Source organism: Oncorhynchus mykiss, chromosome 30 (genome assembly GCF_057628025.1).
Source record: "Oncorhynchus mykiss isolate SJ-2025 chromosome 30, ASM5762802v1, whole genome shotgun sequence".
NCBI lineage: Eukaryota > Metazoa > Chordata > Actinopteri > Salmoniformes > Salmonidae > Oncorhynchus > Oncorhynchus mykiss.
Window position 1 is genome coordinate 41378923 of NC_143051.1, and position 21030 is coordinate 41399952.

Below are 21030 nucleotides of genomic sequence, written 5' to 3' on the forward strand. Positions count from 1 at the left end.
TCACTGTAAGGTCTACCTGTTGTATTTGGCGCATGTACAAATAACATTTGATTTGATAAGTCTGGCTGTACAACCGATTGGCAAACATACTGCAAATTGAGAAATCCTGTGACTGAACGGAATAAAAAGAAACTACACAATGAAACAAAGTTAAATTACATAACAAATGATAGTAAAAATGTCACGATCGTCATAATGATTGGACCAAGATGCAGTTCCATCCCATTAATTAGGAAGAGAAAACTCAAAGAACAAAAACAACAACGCGAACAAAACGAAACGTGAAGCTCAAAATAGTGCTAACAGGCAACTATACATAGTCAAGATCCCACAAAGCACAATGAGGAAATGGCTACCTAAATATGATCCCCAATCAGAGACAACTATAAACAGACATTTAATTGACCTAGATAACCCACCCTTAATCGCGTGACAAAAAAGCTTTGGAACATCTTGAATGAAATTTTGGGAAAAAAGGCAAACTCAGCTCCATGATTCATTGACCAAACCGTCTGATATTGCCAACTACTTTAATGATTTTTTCATTGGCAAGATTATCAAACTCCACTCCTATTTGCCATATCTTAAATTTAAGTATACTAGAAAGTGTGTCCTCAGGCCTGGAGGGAACAAAAATTAATGTTGCACTTCCACATCTGTGATGAAAGGTGACAGAGCTAGAGCGGTGTTTGTCAGATCCTGAGACATCCCAAAAATCGGTCTTCTCATAACAACGTTTGTAGCGTCCAAACGGTTTGACCTACAAACTAATGTGAACCCAATGTGGAAAGAGGAGATGGAACATGATGGTGTTCTCAATTTTGCTCTACGAACCCCACAAGTGTTACGGGACTCGTCTGAAGATAACCAGTACCGGTTTCAAAAAATTAATGGAGGTATGAAGGCAGGTTTGTGCACACACAAAAAAAGGGGATAAATATGTTTAAAAATGCACTACCGTTCAAAAGTTTGGGTTCACTTAGAAACTTTTTTTTGTCCATTAAAATAACATCAAATTGATCAGAAATACAGTGTAGACATTGTTAATGTTGTAAATGACCATTGTTGCTGGAAACGGCTGTTTTTTTAATAATGGAATATCTACATAGGCATACAGAGAGGCCCATTATCAGCAACCATCACTCCTATGTTTAAATTGCATGTTTTGTTAGCTAATCCAAGTTTATCATTTTAAAAGGCTAATTGATCATTAGAAAACCCCTTTTCAATTACGTTAGCACATAATCCCTGTTGTGCTCAGGGATAGGCGTCACGTAATATTAAATATTCATGAACATCTTATATCATTTAAAAGCTTAAATTCGTGTTAATCGAACTGCGTTGTCCGATTTAGAATAGGCTTTACAGCGATGGCATACCATGCGATTGTCTGAGGACAGCGCCCCACATCAACATATTTTTCAACCAGCACAGGCTTCACAAAATCACAAATAGCGATTAAATAAATCACTTACTTCTTAAAATCTTTCTTTGTTTGCAATCCCAACCAAAAATCTGGTTGGTTTTTCTTTGGATTTTCAACTGCCAAATCAATTCAGAGAACTAGACCTTATCCATAACACATTTTAAAGAAGCAGTAAAACTGGCCTTCTTTAGACTAGTTGAGTATCTGGAGCATCGGCATTTGTGGGTTCGATTACAGGCTCAAAATAGTCAGAAACAAAAACTTATTTTCTGAAACTCGTCAGTCTATTCTTGTTCTGAGAAAGGAAGGCTATTCCATGCGAGAAATTACAAAGACACTGAAGATCTCGTACAACGCCGTATACCATGGTTGCTGATAATGGGCCTCTGTACGCCTACGTAGATATTCCATTAAAAATCAGTAATTTCCAGCTACAATAGTCATTTACAACATTAACAATGTCTACACTGTATTTCTGATCAATTTAATGTTATTTTAATTGACAAAAAAATATGTTTTTCTTTCAAAAACAAGGACATTTCTAAGTGACCCCAAACTTTTGAACGGTAGTGTATACAGTGCCTTGCGAAAGTATTCGGATCCCTTGAACTTTGCGACCTTTTGCCACATTTCAGGCTTCAAACATAAAGATATAAAACTATTTTTTTGTGAAGAATCAACAACAAGTGGGACACAATCATGAAGTGGAACGACATTTATTGGATATTTCAACCTTTTTTAACAAATCAAAAACTGAAAAATTGGGCGTGCAAAATTATTCAGCCCCCTTAAGTTAATACTTTGTAGCACCACCTTTTGCTGCGATTACAGCTGTAAGTCGCTTGGGGTATGTCTCTATCAGTTTTGCACATCGAGAGACTGAAATTTTTTCCCATTCCTCCTTGCAAAACAGCTCGAGCTCAGTGAGGTTGGATGGAGAGCATTTGTGAACAGCAGTTTTCAGTTCTTTCCACAGATTCTCGATTGGATTCAGGTCTGGACTTTGACTTGGCCATTCTAACACCTGGATATGTTTATTTTTGAACCATTCCATTGTAGATTTTGCTTTATGTTTTGGATCATTGTCTTGTTGGAAGACAAATCTCCGTCCCAGTCTCAGGTCTTTTGCAGACATTCTTCCAGAATGGTCCTGTATTTGGCTCCATCCATCTTCCCTGTCCCTGCTGAAGAAAAGCAGGCCCAAACCATGATGCTGCCACCACCATGCTTGACAGTGGGGATGGTGTGTTCAGTGTGATGAGCTGTGTTGCTTTTACGCCAAACATAACGTTTTGCATTGTTGCCAAAAAGTTCAATTTTGGTTTCATCTGACCAGAGCACCTTCTTCCACATGTTTGGTGTGTCTCCCAGGTGGCTTGTGGCAAACTTTAAACGACACTTTTTATGCATATCTTTAAGAAATGGCTTTCTTCTTGCCACTCTTCCATAAAGGCCAGATTTATGCAATATACGACTGATTGTTGTCCTATGGACAGAGTCTCCCACCTCAGCTGTAGATCTCTGCAGTTCATCCAGAGTGATCATGGGCCTCTTGGCTGCATCTCTGATCAGTCTTCTCCTTGTATGAGCTGAAAGTTTAGAGGGACGGCCAGGTCTTGGTAGATTTGCAGTGGTCTGATACTCCTTCCATTTCAATATTATCGCTTGCAAGTGCTCCTTGGGATGTTTAAAGCTTGGGAAATCTTTTTGTATAGAAATCCGGCTTTAAACTTCTTCACAACAGTATCTCGGACCTGCCTGGTGTGTTCCTTGTTCTTCATGATGCTCTCTGCGCTTTTAACGGACCTCTGAGACTATCACAGTGCAGGTGCATTTATACGGAGACTTGATTACACACAGGTGGATTGTATTTATCATCATTAGTCATTTAGGTCAACATTGGATCATTTCGAGATCCTCACTGAACTTCTGGAGAGAGTTTGCTGCACTGAAAGTAAAGGGGCCGAATAATTTTGCACGCCCAATTTTTCAGTTTTTGATTTGTTAAAAAAGTTTGAAATATCCAATAAATGTCGTTCCACTTCATGATTGTGTCCCACTTGTTGTTGATTCTTCACAAAAACATACAGTTTTATATCTTTATGTTTGAAGCCTGAAATGTGGCAAAAGGTCGCAAAGTTCAAGGGGGCCGAATACTTTCGCAAGGCACTGTATATATTTCCTGAGCTTTCTGATATCTCAAATAGGACAAACACTTCAAAACCTTGTTTCTTATGATGTATTTTTTGACTGTATTTTTTTGCCATTCATGAATGTGTTATTCCGTGTGTTTCTCTGGACTATAGTAGTAAATGCCAAATTCAATATTTGATCACATATATATTATTTATTTAATTCCTAAATGGGTCCAAAAAATCTAAATCAAATAGCTAAATGATCCATAGTATGACCATATTTGTCACGCTCTGACCGTAGATGTCACGAACCTCGCCGAAGATGGTGCCTCTTCCTGTTCGGGCGGTGCTTGGCGGTCGTCATCGCCGGCCTATTAGCTGCCATCGATTCCCTTTCTGTTTGTTTTGGTTATTGGGTAATTGGGTACACCTGTTTTGTATTAGGGTTTGTTTGTAGGGTATTTAAGGACACTAGGCCCGCTGGGTATTTGTGAGGGCTTGTTTTTTGTTACTCTGTGTTTGATGATGTGATTTATTCGAGTCTTTATTCTCCGGACTATTTTTGTCCTGTTGTTTGGACTGGCAACTTATATACGCCCTGTGTGTTGGCGTGATTGTTTTGTTGCGCTGGTGAATAAATTTGACAAACGACAGAACTCTGCTCTCTGTGCCTGATTCCACCCACCACTCCTAGTTGATCGTAACAGTAGATTGCTTTGTATGTTTCTATTTTTTGTTTGGTCAGGGTGTGATGTGGGTGGGCATTCTATGTTTGTATGTCTATGTTTTGTATTTCTATGTTTTGGCCGTGTATGGTTCTCAATCAGGGACAGCTGTCTTTCGTTGTCTCTGATTGAGAACCAACAGTGTTTTCCCACTGTTAGTTGTGGGTGGTTATTTTCTGTTTAGTGTTGGTTGCACCTTGCAGAACTGTTTCGGCTATTCTTTTTGTATTCAGTGTTCAGTCAGTTCATTATATTAAAGATGAACACGTACCCCGCTCCATTTTGGTCCAATGACTCCTCTTCTTCTTCCGACGAAAGCCGTGACAGAACCACCCACCACAAACGGACCAAGCAGCGGGGTAACAGGGAGCAGAGGTTGATGGAATCATGGACATGGGAGGAGATATTGGACGGCAAGGGACCCTGGAGACAGGCTGGGGAATATTGCCGCCCCAAAGAAGAACTGGAGGCAGCTAAAGCTGAGCGGCGGCGATATGAGGTAACGAGAGGCAGCCCCAATTTTTTTTTTTTTTTTACAATTCCATATGTCTGCTTTTTCTTTTTGCAAAAAAGTAGTGTGTAGTTCCAGTAGTTGGCTACATATTGAGCGATTTCAGTGCCAACAGAAAATGTATTTGAGTTCCACAATTTCTTATTTCTATTAGGATATTGACTTTCAATATAATATTTGTATTTGTAATGCACACATTTAATAATTGAATTCATAAATTAACTTGTAATTTCATGATTTGAAACTGAACGAATATTGCATTACATTTTCAAATTCAATTTAACCTTTTCATAGGTACCAACAAACGGCTGTGATCCTTCTACAGTGGTCCCTGTGATTTAGAATGCTTATTCAGAACGTCCTGTTTCGATTGACGCAACAGTCAGCATTTGAGCTAGCCAAATCGTTTTTTCACATAAACATTTTGCACAAGCACAGTCCTTACAAAGTTATGTCCAGAATGTGACCAGTTTATTTTGAATGCAGACATTTACAGAAGTAGCTACAGCATAACACAATCATCCAAACTGGAAAATGTAGGCTAAATGTCTTAGCGCTAACTGAGTAAAGTTTGATGTAATACAAGAGGTCATATTTTTATAATTCTCGGCTGACAGAAACTACAATATAAATTAGCTAATAGCAATTACTATGTATAATTAATCACATCACGGGTGAGCTCACCACTGATCGAAATTATTGAGTAAAACACTTTCTAGAAAGCTAAAGTAATACGATGATGGTTACTTTGTGCGCGCTGCCATGTTTTTTTCTCGCATCAGCCAAAGATAATAAGAGGAGTCGAGATGAGTTTGGTCTGTTCATAGTATGCATGTTGAAGGGGGTGTATGTATGGTCTACACCCGTTCACATCCCATCATTCACATTTGTGAATGAACACTCCCTCGTGTCATTTTGTTATAACATCTTTGGTCTGATAGAAATTTACTTGTCAACAAACACGTCTCCAAAAAATAGCTGGAATTAGCTTAGCTCATCATAATCCGTACAACCTTCAAAAAAGTAGCTGGTGGGAGACATCGTAGAGGAGATCAATTGCTATGCCTTGGAGCTACAGGAGAAGAGAGAGACAGGAGTGAGGGGGAAACTTGCTAAATGGGTGACAACCACAATTAGTGAAATGCAATTGGTGACTGTCCTCATGGGACACATTCTTTTGGAGAGATTGGGAACCCAAATTGGTCTACACGGACAAGTTCTGGCCTGTTTAGATCTTATCTGTCGGAAAGATATCAGTTTGTCTCTGTGAATGGTTTGTCCTCTGACAAATCAACTGTAAATTTTGGTGTTCCTCAAGGTTCCGTTTTAGGACCACTATTGTTTTCACTATATATTTTACATCTTGGGGATGTTATTCGAAAACATAACGTTAACTTTCACTGCTATGCGGATGACACACAGCTGTACATTTCAATGAAACATGGTGAAGCCCCAAAATTCCCCTCGCTAGAAGCATGTGTTTCAGACATAAGGAAGTGGATGGCTGCAAACTTACTACTTTGAAACTCGGACAAAACAGAGATGATTGTTCTAGGTCCCAAGAAACAAAGAGATCTTCTGTTGAATCTGACAATCGATCTTAATGGTTGTACAGTCGTCTCAAATAAAACTGAAGGACCTCGGCGTTACTCTGGACCCTGATCTCTCTTTTGAAGAACATATCAAGACAGCTTTTTTCCATCTACTTAACATTGCAAAAATCAGAAACTTTCTGTCCAAAAATGATGCAGAAAAATTAATCTTTGTTTTTGTCACTTCTAGGTTAGACTACTGCAATGCTCTACTTTCTGGCTACCCGGATAAAGCACGAAATAAACTTCAGTTAGTGCTAAATACGGCTGCTAGAATCCTGACTAGAACCAAAAAATGTGATCATATTATTCCAGTGCTAGCCTCCCTACACTGGCTTCCTGTCAAGGCAAGAGCTGATTTCAAGGTTTTACTGCTAACCTACAAAGCATTACATGGGCTTGCTCCTACCTATCTCTCTGATTTGGTCCTGCCGTACATACCTACACGTACGCTTCGGTCACAAGACGCAGGCCTCCTAATTGTCCCTAGAATTTCTAAGCAAACAGCTGGTGGCAGGGCTTTCTCCTATAGAGCTCCATTTTTATGGAATGGTCTGCCTACCCATGTGAGAGACGCAAACTTGGTCTCAACCTTTAAGTCTTTACTGAAGACTCATCTCTTCAGTGGGTCATATGATTGAGTGTAGTCTGGCCCAGGAGTGTGAAGGTGAACGGAAAGGCTTTGGAGCAACGAACCACCCTTACTGTCTCTGCCTGGCCGGTTCCCCTCTTTCCACTGGGATTCTCTGCCTCTAGCCCTATTACAGGGGCTGAGTCACTGGCTTACTAGGGCTCTTTCATACCGTCACTTGAGTGGGTTGAGTCACTGATGTGATCTTCCTGTCTGGGTTGGCGTGGCGGAGATCTTTGTGGACTATACTCGGCCTTGTCTCAGGATGGTAAGTTGGTGGTTGAAGATATCCCTCTAGTGGTGTGGGGGCTGTGCTTTGGCAAAGTGGGTGGGGTTATATCCTTCCTGTTTGGCCCTGTCCGGGTGTGTCCTCGGATGGGGCCACAGTGTCTCCTGACACCTCCTGTCTCAGCCTCCAGTATTTATGCTGCAGTAGTTTGTGTCGGGGGGCTAGGGTCAGTTTGTTATATCTGGAGTACTTCTCCTGTCCTATCCAGTGTCCTGTGTGAATTTAAGTATGCTGTCTCTAATTCTCTCTTTCTCTCTTTCTCTCTCTCGGAGACCTGAGCCCTAGGACCATGCCTCAGGACTACCTGACATGATGACTCCTTGCTGTCCCCAGTCCACCTGGCTGTGCTGCTGCTCCAGTTTCAACTGTTCTGCATGTGATTATTATTTAACCATGCTGGTCATTTATGAACATCTGAACATCTTGGCCATGTTCTGTTATAATCTCCACCCTGCACAGCCAGAAGAGGACTGGCCACCCCACATATTCTGGTTCCTCTCTAGGTTTCTACCTAGGTTTTGGCCTTTCTAGGTAGTTTTTCCTAGCCACCGTGCTTCTACACCTGCATTGCTTGCTGTTTGGGGTTTTAGGCTGGGTTTCTGTACAGCACTTTGAGATATCAGCTGATGTATGAAGGGCTATATAAATTCATTTGATTTGATGGGAATAGTAAAGAAGAACTCTCTGAGAAAATACTGGAAACAGATCTTATGTTTGTAACCCACTTCTTGCCACCCTCTTTTCCCCAAGACCACTTCCTGCGATGCCTGCAATTCATCAACAATGCTACTGCCAACCACAAAATAAGAAAGGTTCTTGCCAGCCTGACATCAGAATTTGGCTGGGTCTTTGTGCCATACAAGGAAGGACCTATGCATTGATGAGTCCCTGATGTTATGGAAGGGTAGACTGGCGTTCCATCAATATATTCCTTCCAGAGGCACAGGTTTGGGGTCAAGTTCATTGTTATGTGCGACATGAAGCCAGGTCATTATAGCCTTCACAGGGTCCACCACTGACATCCAACATTATGAGGGGCTTGGGGTGTCCGGGTCCATGTTGATGACTAGTAGTAGTAGTTTAATTAAATGATAATAAATAAACTGGGTTGCACATTGTTAACATATCGTCCTATTTATTGTTATCACATCAATTCAGGCAAGTGTTGAACCAGCGCAACTGTAGATCCGAGTCATTGTAGCCATTTCTTAACTCTTTTTGAACTGCACTGTTGGTTATTGTCTTGTTAGTAAGCATTTCACGGTAAAGTCTACACCTGTTGTATTTGGAGCATGTGACAAATAAAGTTTGATTTGAGTCCAGTGGCCACACTGTAAACGATTTCACGCTTGCCTGCTTAGCGAGTACTGCTTCCCCCTGATTCTGCTGATATGGAGACTCAAACTCAGGTCTTCTGCCACGAACACACCTGTGTTAGTTTCAAGTCTCCGGCAAGAGTATTATAAGGTTAACACAAAATCTGGGGAGTGGCCAGCTGAGTATAAGACTGTATGATCTGCATATGCATGGATTAGAGAGCTTCCTACTGCCTGAGCTATGTTGTTGATGTAAATTCAGAAGAGCGTGTGGACTAGGATCAAGCCTTGGGGTACTCCCTTGGTGACAGGCAGTGGCTGAGACAGCGGATGTTCTGACATTATACACTGCACTCTTTGAGAGGTAGTTAGCAAACCAGGCCAAAGACCTCTGAGAGACCAATACTCCTTAGCCAGCCCACAGGAATGGAATGGTCTACCGCAGTGGTTCCCAAACTTTTTATAGTCCCGTACCCCTTCAAACATTCAACCTCCAGCTGTGTACCCCCTCTAGCACCAGGTTCAGCGTACTCTCAAATGTTGTTTTTTGCCATAAGAATGAGTGTGTTTTTGTCACAACTCGGCTCATGGGAAGTGACAGAGAGCTCTTATAGGAACAGGGCACAAATAATAATCAATCATTTTGCTCTTTATTTAGCCATCTTGCATATAAAACCTTATTTGTTCATGAAAAGGTTCATGAGAAGGGTGTGCTTGAAAGGATGCACTTAACTCTGTAATGTTGGGTTATATTGGAGAGAGTCTCAGTCTTAAATCATTTTCCACACACAGTCTGTGCCTGTGTTCAGTTTTCATGCTAGTGAGGACCGAGAATCCACACATACAGTGGGGAGAACAAGTATTTGATACACTGCCGATTTTGCAGGTTTTCCTACTTACAAAGCATGTAGAGGTCTCTAATTTTTATCATAGGTACACTTCACTGACGGTCAATCACCCTCAGTCTGGGGCTCCATGCAAGATCTCATCCTGTGGGACATCAATGATCATGAGGAAGGTGAGGGATCAGCCCAGAACAACACGGCAGGACCTGGTCAATGACCTGAAGAGAGCTGGGACCACCGTCTCAAAGAAAACCATTTGTAACACACTATGCCAACATGGATTAAAATCCTGCAGCAAGGATCCCCCTGCTCAAGCCAGCGCATGTCCAGGCCCGTCTGAAGTTGGCCAATGACCATCTGGATGATCCAGAGGAGGAATGGGAGAAGATCATGTGGTCTGATGAGACAAAAATAGAGCTTTTTGGTCTAAACTCCACTCGCCATGTTTGGAGGAAGAAGAAGGATGAGTACAACCCCAAGAACACCATCCCAACCTTGAAGCATGGAGGTGGAAACGTCGTTCTTTTGGGATGCTTTTCTGCAAAGGGGACAGGACGACTGCACCGTATTGAGGGAAGGATGGATGGGGCCATGTATCGCGAGATCTTGGCTAACAACCTCCTTCCCTCAGTAAGAGCATTGAAGATGGGTCGTGGCTGGGTCTTCCAGCATGACAATGACCCGACACACACAGCCAGGGCAACTAAGGAGTGGCTCCGTAAGAAGCATCTCAAGGTCCTGGAGTGGCCTAGCCAGTCTCCAGACCTGAACCCAATAGAAAATCTTTGGAGGGAGCTGAAAGTCCGTATTGCCCAGCAACAGCCCCGAAACCTGAAGGATCTGGAGAAGGTTTGTATGGAGGAGTGGGCCAAAATCCCTGCTGCAGTGTGTGCAAACCTGGTCAAGAACTACAGGAAACGTATGATCTCTGTAATTGCAAACAAAATATTGTACCAAATATTAAGTTCTGCTTTTCTGATGTATCAAATACTTATGTCATGCAATAAAATGCAAGTTAATTACTTAAAAATCATACAATGTGATTTCCGCACTATCCAGAAATCTGTCAGTGGCTTCTGATTAAATTCAATTTTCACAGAACCGCTTGTTGCAATTTCGATGAGGCTTTCTTGTTCAGATATCGGTAAGTGGACTGGAGGCATGGCATGAAAGGGATATCGAATCCAGTTGTTTGTGTCGCCTGTTTCGGGAAAGTACCTGGGTAATTGCGCACCAAGCTCACTCAGGTGCTTTGCTATATCACATATGACATCTTCCGTAAGCTTGAGTTCATTTGCGCACAAAAAAATCATACAATGATGGAAAGACCTGTGTGTTGTCCTTGTTAATGCAGACAGAAAAGAGCTCCAACTTCTTAATCATAGCCTCAATTTTGTCCCGCACGTTGAATACAGTTGCGAAGAGTCCCTGAAATCCTAGATTCAGATCATTCAAGCGAGAAAAAACATCACCCAGATGTTGCTAAATAGGGGTCAGACAAGTGAAAATTATGGACAGTAAAGAAAACTTTAAGCTCGTTTCTCAATTTAAAAAACATGCCAATACTTTGCCCCTTTATAACCAGCGCACTTCTGTATGTTGTAAAAGCGTCACATGGCCGTTGCCCATATCATTGCATAATGCAGAAAATGCATGAGAGTTCAGGGGCCTTGCTTTAACAAAGTTAACCATGGTTACATACGGACCATTAGTGGAATTTCCGCGAGAGTAATGGTTAATGTGGTTGGATGTTAATTATTTGAGTAGGCTACCTGTATTTGACATTGTGTTGTTATTTTGCTGAAACACTAGATAGTTTAAAATGTATAGCCCCGTTGGAAAATATAAATTGTGAAGATTCACTTTTTAATTATATATTTTTTAATGTGAATCACATTTTATTTGGCATACACGTACCCCAGTTTGGGAATACCTGGTCTACTGTATCAAAAGCTTTGGGCAAGTCAATGGGTGACACCCTCCAGGTGTCGCCCATCTTTCCCACTTATCCCACTTATTTTCTGTCTGTCTGTGCCAGTTCGTCTTGTTTGTCAAGTCAACCAGTGTTTTGTCTCAGCTCTTGCTTTTCTCTCGCTCTCCTGGTTTTGACCATTGCCTGTCCTGACTCTGAGCCGCCTGCCTGACCACTCTGCCTGCCTCTGACCCTGAGCCTGCCTGCCATCCTGTGCCTTTGCCACTACTCTGGATTATCCTTATCCTCTGGATTATCCTTGTGCCTTGACCTGTCATTTGCCTGCCCCTGTTGCTGTAACAATCAGTTTCTGCATTTGGGTCTTACCTGAAACTTGATACCTATAAGAGTTAGGATCAGCTTGATCTCCCCCTTTAAATAAATGACAAACCGTGGCTGCCTTCCAAAGCAATGGGAACATCCCCAGAGGGGAGAGACAGGTTAAAAAGATCAGAGATTGGCTTGGCGATTATATGGGTAGCAACCTTTTAAAGAAGAAAGTGTCTAAACCATCTGACCCAGATGTTTTTTTGGGGTCAAGTTTAAGGAGCTCCTTTAGTGCCTCGGACTCAGTAACTGGCTGCAGGGAGAAACTTTGTAGCAGGGCAGCTTCCAAAAAGCTCCAAATCATATTTGGGAGTCACAATGGAATTATACAGTGCAAATCCATCTTTTTATGCAAACCAAGCTTCCGTTGAGTAATATCGGATGATTCATAATACTAAGGCAGCACCACAGGCCAGTGTTTTCCTTTTCTTACCATAGACACTTACACAACAGGTAGTACCAGTTATGTTTTAGTAGTACCAGTTATGTTTTATGACCCGCAGGCTGGATAGACTATAGTACCACATAAATTGCTGCAGCAATTAAGCTGAGGAGCTGAGGGATGTGCTCAAGAGTGAGGTGTTGTATATGTCCTCATCTCACCTTCATCAAGTGCTTGTTGACCCATTTTGTGAAGGTCTTTTTCTGTACCCGGTCCCGTTCATCTATGGTAGAGAGAGAAAGTGATGGTTAATATCAACAGCATGCAGACACTCAACTTCAACTAAGAGACCAAGAGTTATATACAGGGTAGATATAGAATTCTGGGGTGTTTGAGGTAATATCTATTGGGATCACAAACATGTGAATAGTTCATACAGTCAAGTGGGGTGGTATGTTCACATCCATAAAACTGGATCAGAAAGGATAATAATGTTGAACAAAAAAGTTGTTTAAAAAAAAGTTCCATCTAACAGTTCTTACAGTGCCTTGGCAACACACACTTTATATATAAAAGTATGTGGAACCCCCTTCAAATTAGTGGATTTGGCTATTTCAGCAAGTCCATGTAGGAATGTTACAACATCTAGTGGAAAGCCTTCCCAGAAGAGTGAAGACTATCCTGCTATCGCACTCAATCTACCAGCAGCAGGCGTGAGTTGTGCAATGTTTTCCACACAGTCTAACAACCAGGAACCTGATCCAAGCCTGGCAAGACCAATACCAAGGAAACCAAATTCTCACTTCCCTATTCAGTCTCATTCTGTACAGTAGTTTAACGCAGCAGTAAGATAATACGGTAGCTGGCTATATGTTCTTATCTAAGCTTGAAATATAGAGACGGTTTAAGAGAGTGAGAATTGAGTACAGTTAATCTGTATCAAAGCAAAGCCTAGCATGGGAGTTGAAGCTGTAATTCATTCATAAGTCATCTGTGACTTGATAAATAGAGTTTGATTTCATCCTCAGAATAAGCTATTAGATCAAAGCAGATCTCATGTGACAATAAGAAAGAACAGAGCAATATCAGGGGAGTCATGGGGCAGGGCAAAAGAGGAGAAGATGTGCCCCACCAGTGCCAAATCCCTTTACTGGTACTGCCTGTGTAACAACACAGAAGTGGCAACGTGAGGTGCCACACACAACCTTTCAGGTTGTGCCAATGCAGCAACCTTGTGGTAGGCAGCTAAGTCAAATCTCCCTCAGATATGTCTTCAACAGTAAAATTGTGTCCGTAATGGCACTCTATTCCCTATAGGGCACTACATTTGACCAGCACCCCACATGACTGTATAGTGCACTATACAGGGAATAGGGTGCAATATGCTACAGAGCTTAAGAGTCCCCCTGCTGTGACACTGACTATGATCTACAGAAGCAAAAGTCAAGGGGTACCTGAAACAAACACTTATCATTCCAACCCCAAAGACGTTCCATTTCAAAACATCATAATAGGAACTTAAATCCATTCATCATGAATGTGTGTTTTTGGTTGTAAAGCCATACAGTCTGGAACACTTTACTCAAAGCCATGGCTATAGCCGTTCATAGGCTGGGATACTGAGACAAGGATTGGAGTTAATTAAGGGGTAGCCTTTCATAGTCTGACATACTGAGACAAGGGTTAGAATTAAGGGTTAGAATTAAGGGTTAGCCTTTCATAGTGTGAGATACTGAGACAGAGGTTGATGTGAATTTGAAAGTTTTTCATTATTTTATATTTTTATTTAACCATTTCTTTTAGAGGGAAGTCATACTGAGACTAGGGTCTCTTTTACTGATGAACCCCGCATAAATACATCAAACACATACAACATAAAATAGACAAAACAAGTTAAACAGTCATATTTCAAATCAAATCTAATGTTATTGGTCCAAAAGACATATTTAGCAGATGTTATTGAGGGTGTAGCGAAATACTTGTGTTCCTACTGTAGCTCCAACCATGCAGTAGTATCTAACAATTCACAACAACACAAACAAATCTAAAAGTTTAATGGATTAAAGAAATATACACTGCTCAAAAAAATAAAGGGAACACTTAAACAACACAATGTAACTCCAAGTCAATCACACTTCTGTGAAATCAAACTGTCCACTTAGGAAGCAACACTGATTGACAATACATTTCACATGCTGTTGTGCAAATGGAATAGACAACAGGTGGAAAATATAGGCAATTAGCAAGACACCTCCAATAAAGGAGTGGTTCTGCAGGTGGTGACCACAGACCACTTCTCAGTTCCTATGCTTCCTGGCTGATGTTTTGGTCACTTTTGAATGCTGGCGGTGCTTTCACTCTAGTGGTAGCATGAGATGGAGTCTACAACCCACACAAGTGGCTCAGGTAGTGCAGCTCATCCAGGATGGCACATCAATGTGAGCTGTGGCAAGAAGGTTTGCTGTGTCTGTCAGCATAGTGTCCAGAGCATGGAGGCGCTACCAGGAGACAGGCCAGTACATCAGGAGACGTGGAGGAGGCCGTAGGAGGGCAACAACCCAGCAGCAGGACCACTACCTCCGCCTTTGTGCAAGGAGGAGCAGGAGGAGCACTGCCAGAGCCCTGCAAACTGACCTCCAGCAGGCCACAAATGTGCATGTGTCTGCTCAAACGATCAGAAACAGACTCCATGAGGGTGGTAGGGGGTTGTGGAGGTTGTGCTTACAGCCCAACACCGTGTAGGACATTTGGCATTTGCCAGAGAACACCAAGATTGGCAAATTCGCCACTGGCGCCCTGTGCTCTTCACAGATGAAAGCAGGTTCACACTGAGCACATGTGACAGACATGACAGTCTGGAGACGCCGTGGAGAACGTTCTGCTGCCTGCAACATCCTCCAGCATGACCGTTTTGGCGGTGGGTCAGTCATGGTGTGGGGTGGCATTTCTTTGGGGGACCTCCATGTGCTCGCCAGAGGTAGCCTGACTGTCATTAGGTACCGAGATGAGATCCTCGGACCCCTTGTGAGACCATATGCTGGTGCGGCCCTGGGTTCCTCCTAATGCAAAACAATGCTAGACCTCATGTGGCTGGAGTGTGTCAGCAGTTCCTGCAAGAGGAAGGCACTATGGACTGGCCCGCCCGTTCCCCAGACCTGAATCCAATTGAGCACATCTGGGACATCATGTCTCGCTCCCATCCACCAACAGACTGTCCAGGAGTTGGCGGATGCTTTAGTCCAGGTCTGGGAGGAGATCCCTCAGGAGACCATCCGCCACCTCATCAGGAGCATGCCCAGGCGTTGTAGGGAGGTCATACAGGCACGTGGAGGCCACACACACTACTGAGCCTCATTTTGACTTGTTTTAAGGACATTACATCAAAGTTGGATCAGCCTGTAGTGTGGTTTTCCACTTTAATTTTGAGTGTGACTCCAAATCCAGACCTCCATGGGTTGATAAATTTGATTTCCATTGATAATTTTTGTGTGATTTTGTTGTCAGCACATTCAACTATGTAAAGAAAAAAGTAATTAATAAGAATATTTCATTCATTCAGATCTAGGATGTGTTATTTTAGTGTTCCCTTTATTTTTTTGAGCAGTGTATAAATATTAGATTGAGGCAATGTTGGAGTGGCATTGACTAAAATACAGTAGAATATATTTTTAATTTAACCTTTACTTAACTCGGCAAATCAGGTAAGAACAAACTCATTTACAATGGCGGCCTACTGGGGAACAGTGGGTTAACTGCCTTGTTCAGGGACAGAACGATAGATTTCTACCTTGTCAGCTAGGGGATTCAACCTTTCGGTAACTGGACCAACGCTCTAACCACTAGGCTTTATGAGATGAGTGAAGAAGTATGTAAACATTCAGTGACTAGTATTCCATTATTATCATGATTATTCATTCCATTATTCCAAGTCTATGTATACAGGGCAGCAGGCACCAAGGTGCAAGGTTGCGTAACAGGGTGGAAGGTGGCTAGTGATAGCTATTTAATTTAACAACATTAACCCTAACATCAAACTAACTATGGAGTACAGCAAGGATAACATTCATTTTTTGGACCTCGACATTAGTAAAAATGACAGACAGCTTTCACCCCAAAAGGCTAAAAGAGATTCCATATGGCCAATTCCAAAGAGTCCGCAGAATTTGCGATCAGGAAACAGACTACAGTGTCAAATTTGCTGAATTAGAGAATCGCTTCTTGAATCGAGGCTACAGCGTTCAGGTCCTGAAAGATGCAGGTCTAAGGGCTGGATTACTTGACAGAGAGAGCTTGTTGCGAAGGGGAGTTCCTCGTGACACATCAGAGAGTGTATTTTGTTACAAAATATAGCACTGAAGCAGAGAACATTAAAATAATAATTAAAAATAATTGGGGAATCATCCAAAGTGATACGCTTCTACGCCAAGTCTTTCCTGAGCCACCAGTCATAAGCTTTAAGAGATGTCCTACCCTAAATGACAAATTAGTCCACAGTTATCTTCCGGGTGACTCTCAAAAAACTTGGCTTGACCACAAACCCAAGGGCTCTTTTAAATGTAACCATTGCAACCATTGCAGAAATATAGCACAGAAGAAGTATTTTGTTCACACAGCTTCCAAAATGTAGTATTACGTCAAGCATTTCATTAACTGCAAAACCACTCATGTCATTTATAGATTTGAATGTCCACAGTGCAAGGTGTTCTACATTGAACGGACAAAGAGACGCCTTCAAGACCGCTTAGCGGAACACAAGTACACCATACGGGTAAGCAATGAAGACTACCCCATGGCAAGGCACTACAAGTCCCTACACCATGGCAACCCTGCCATGCTATGGGTATTGATCATGTTCCGGCTTCTATTAGAAAAGGGGACCCGCTTAAACAGTTAAACGAAAGGGAAGGTTTTTGGATTTACAAACTACAGGCCACTAAATACCCTGGTTTAAATGAAGATATTGATTTCTCACTCTTCCTGTAGGGTCGTGATGGGTCCATTTGCTGTCATCTAGTGGACATTTTGCTCAATTGCCCTCAGCTATGTTTTGACTGTTGTTGTTCATGTTTTGCTGTGTTCTAGTGTACTAGGGAATGTATTTCTTTCTTATTTTTGACACTTCTCCCAGTCATATTTAAGGTTAGAACTACCTCTCTAAGTGTTCTGATAGTTCTAGCTTGGAGTATCTTTATGATAACATAGCTACATCATTTCACCTTATAATGTGTATATTATTGCTTACTAGGTGTGTCCAATCAATCTTGTAACCACTCCTTCTTTCAAATAGGGCTAATTGGAAAAGCTGTTCAAAAGAGGACATTGTATTCCTTTTCTTTTTTTTTTGTACTTTCTGATGAAGGCCATGCAGCCGAAACACGTCATTTTTTTAAAACGTTGTTTCTATTGAACATGCCATACTAATAAAGGCATTTAAATTAATTATATGAAGAGTGCCTTGGTCCTCCTTTCTTTTTGATTACCAATTTACCCCTTTTACCAAAGAGCACCTTCTATCTACCAAAATGTACTATTGTGTACCTTAGTAGTGCTTCCCTCCCTCCTCTTTCTACAAATACAAGTTCATCTGACTCTGGGGAAGTAGACAAAGGGCCTCATTGCCAAAATCCCTTTAATAGTTTCAGTAGACTATATGGATGCAGATACTGATGTGCTTCACCTGCAAGACAGTAAATTCTGCTTCAATCCTATTCCAACGACTTGACAAACGTTCACAGGACAGCTAAAAGAGCAGTTCAATTTTTTGGGAAACATTCATCAAGTTTGCAAACAGGAGCAGAAAAAAAGTCACAAAAAAACAAGAAAAAAAAGGCTAGATAAGTAGACATCCCCTCTTCTTACTCATGTTGGAAAGGTTTAGCCATACAACCATACAGTAAAGTTTCACTAGAATCTGCTTTAGCTACGTGTTCTGGCTAGTGATTCCAAGTGTGTGGTGAGAGGTAGAGGAAGAATGTACATGCAGCTAAAACGATCACAGCCAGCCCACACTGAATGAAAGGCCTGTATTATAGCAGACCAGACCAGACTAGGGGGTATGGTACAAAGCAATAGAAATTCGTCATCAGCCATTCCACCACATGGCACAATCACAAAATAACCTTTTTCACGGAGCATTTGTTTCCATCAGCACTCAATTTGAGGGAAACCTCCATCAATAAGTGTTTCCATACAGTGTACGCTGTCCCAAATAGCACCCTATTCCCTACATAGTGCTTTTGACCAGAGCTTAGGGAATGGGACGCAGCCCAAGACAGGAGATAATGAATCAGTTGCAGACAGATACAAAGTGCTGATCAGTTTCCATGTTTGACAGGAGTGTTATTAAGCATTTGGTTTGGATGTTTTTCCAAACTTATGTCACATCTAATTTGGTTTGCCAAACTACCCACACTGTTGTAAAAAAAAAAAAGTGAATCCATTGTGTCTGAATTGAATGGAGGACATCAAAACAAGACTGATTTGATGCTATGAGTGTGTCTCACTTGATAAAAACGTTCCATATGTCCACAACTAACGCAAAAAAATGATGTGGGGTGAAAGTTGAAACTGGACTTGAAATTATGAACTGTGTGTGATTTGGAGGGGTCAAGGTCATAGCACAAGCACAGACAGACATGATAGCTGGCGGCAGTAAGCCCCCTTCTCCCTTCAAAGGTCACCACAGGTGTGTTACATAGCACCCAGATACCTCTTACACCTTTAACCTTCAAGATCAAACATCTTTCTCTTTAAAAGGGGACATTCACGTATTATCATGAAGAAGAGCAGACTTGGATGACTGCTTAGGGCTTGTTTGGGCTTGAGCAGTGGAGAGTGACACTGCTCTTCTGCCAGGCCCTGTATCTCCGCAAGGCAGGTAAGTTAGAGAGCATGGAAAGTCCATGTTTAACACTTTTCTGGTTACTACACGATTCCATATGTGTTATTTCATCGTTTTGACGTCTTCCCTACTATTCTACAATGTAGAAAATAGTACAAATAAAATAAAAACCCTGGAATGAGTAGTTTGTGAGAATAGTAGTATGTGAGAATTCAAATAGGAAATGTAACCCTATGCAAAACTGATAGATACATTTATGCTTGGAGGGTCTAAGTCAATGAACAACAACCACTGTCAATCATTAACAAATATGATAAAACTGTCAGCTTTGGTGGAAGGAGAAGCCTGTCACTATACAGTACATTCGTGCTGGGGTTGTAAAGTGTGGTACCCACCCTTCCTACAGACGGGGAGCCTCCTCCTCATGATAACACACCAATGGCTACATCTTCGACTCTGCCAACCCACCAAATATCTCTGCGTGTGCGAGCATGTGATGGCCATTGCAAGATAGGAATTTTAACAAAACACAATAAATAATATGGCTTACACACGTGCACAGCAGGTTCTGATTTATGATGTATGTAGGAATACTATAAATCTAGGCAAGCTCCCTAAAGCAAGGCCAAGGTATTGAGACCTGTGGGCATCGGAAGGCAAAAATACTAGCTACTCATATTCACTACTGTCATCGTTAATGCAGCAGCATGTCTCTTGGCTTGGGAATATTTTAGTTGGAATGTATTCTTCGAGCACATACAGTGCCTTCAGAAAGTATTCATACCCCTTGACTTATTCCACATTTTGTTGTGTTACAGCCTGAAAACATGATGAAATGAAAACATGTTTTAGGACATTTTTGCAAATGTGTAAAAAATGAATTACATGAATATCTTATTTACGTAAGTATTCACACCCATGAGTCAATACTTTGTAGAAGCACCTTTGACAGTGATTACAGCTGTGAGTCTTTCTGGGTAGGAGCTTTCACACCTCGATTGTGCAACATTTGTCCATTGTTCTTTTCAAAATTCTTGAAGCGCAGTCAAATTGGTTGTTGATCATCGATAGACAACCATTTTCAGGTCGCCATAGATTTTCTAGTAGATTTAACTCAAAACTGTAACTCGGACACTCAGGAACATTCACAAGTCTTCTTGGTAAGTAGATTTGTAGATTTGGCCTTGTGTTGTAGGTTATTGTTTTTTATTGTGAAGTTTTTTATTGTGAAAAATATTAAATCAGACCCCCCCCCCAACCCCCTCAACGAAAAAAAAAATTGCAGCACCCCCAAACTACTTTCCACGGCTAAGTATCGGCCTCTAGCTAAAATCCATGTGTGGTTTCCTTCCTTTCCGACAACTGAGTTAGGAAGGACGCCTGTATCTTTGTAGTGACTGGGTGTATTGATAAGCCATCCAAAGTGTAATTAATAACTTCACCATGCTCAAAAGGATAATTAATGTCTGCTTTTTTTAACCCATCTAACAACAGGTGCCCTTCTTTGTGAGGCATTGGAAAACCTGTTTTTATGGTTGAATCTGTGTTTGAAATTCACTTCTCGACTGAGGGACCTTACAGATAGTTGTATGTGTGGGGTACAGAGATGAGGTAGTCATTCAAAAATCATGTTAAGCACTATTATTGCACACAGAGTCCATGCAACTTATTATATGACTTAAGAAAGTTTTTACTTGTGAACTTATTTAGGCTTGCAATAACAAAGGGGTTGAATACTTATTGACTCAAGACATTTCAGCTTTTCATTTTTTATTAATTTGTAACAATTTCGAAAAACATAATTCAAATCAAATCAAATTATATTTGTCACATACACATGGTTAGCAGATGTTAATGCGAGTGTAGTGAAATGCTTGTGCTTCTAGTTACGAATTCCACTCTGGCATTATGGGATATTGTTTGTAGGCCAGTGGCAAAAAAATCTATATTTAATAAATGTTCAATTCAAGCTGTAACACAACAAAATGTGAACAAAGTCAAGTGGTGTGAATAGTTTGTGAAGGCAGTGTGTGTGCCT

At 41.4% G+C, this 21030-nt stretch overlaps 1 protein-coding gene and 1 long non-coding RNA gene across 2 annotated transcripts in view; both read right to left on the reverse strand.

The window, feature by feature from the left end:
* LOC149970311 (uncharacterized) overlaps positions 1 to 21030 on the reverse strand; it is a 431327-nt gene that overhangs the window by 332855 nt on the left and 77442 nt on the right. The gene's annotated exons all lie outside the window — the stretch shown is intronic.
* The window catches only part of LOC110487689 (plectin-like), an 80710-nt gene that overhangs the window by 57896 nt on the left and 1784 nt on the right, over positions 1 to 21030 (reverse strand). The window contains 1 exon segment of the mRNA XM_090228331.1: positions 12373 to 12434. Within this exon segment, the coding sequence (XP_090084457.1) occupies positions 12373 to 12434 (62 nt within the window).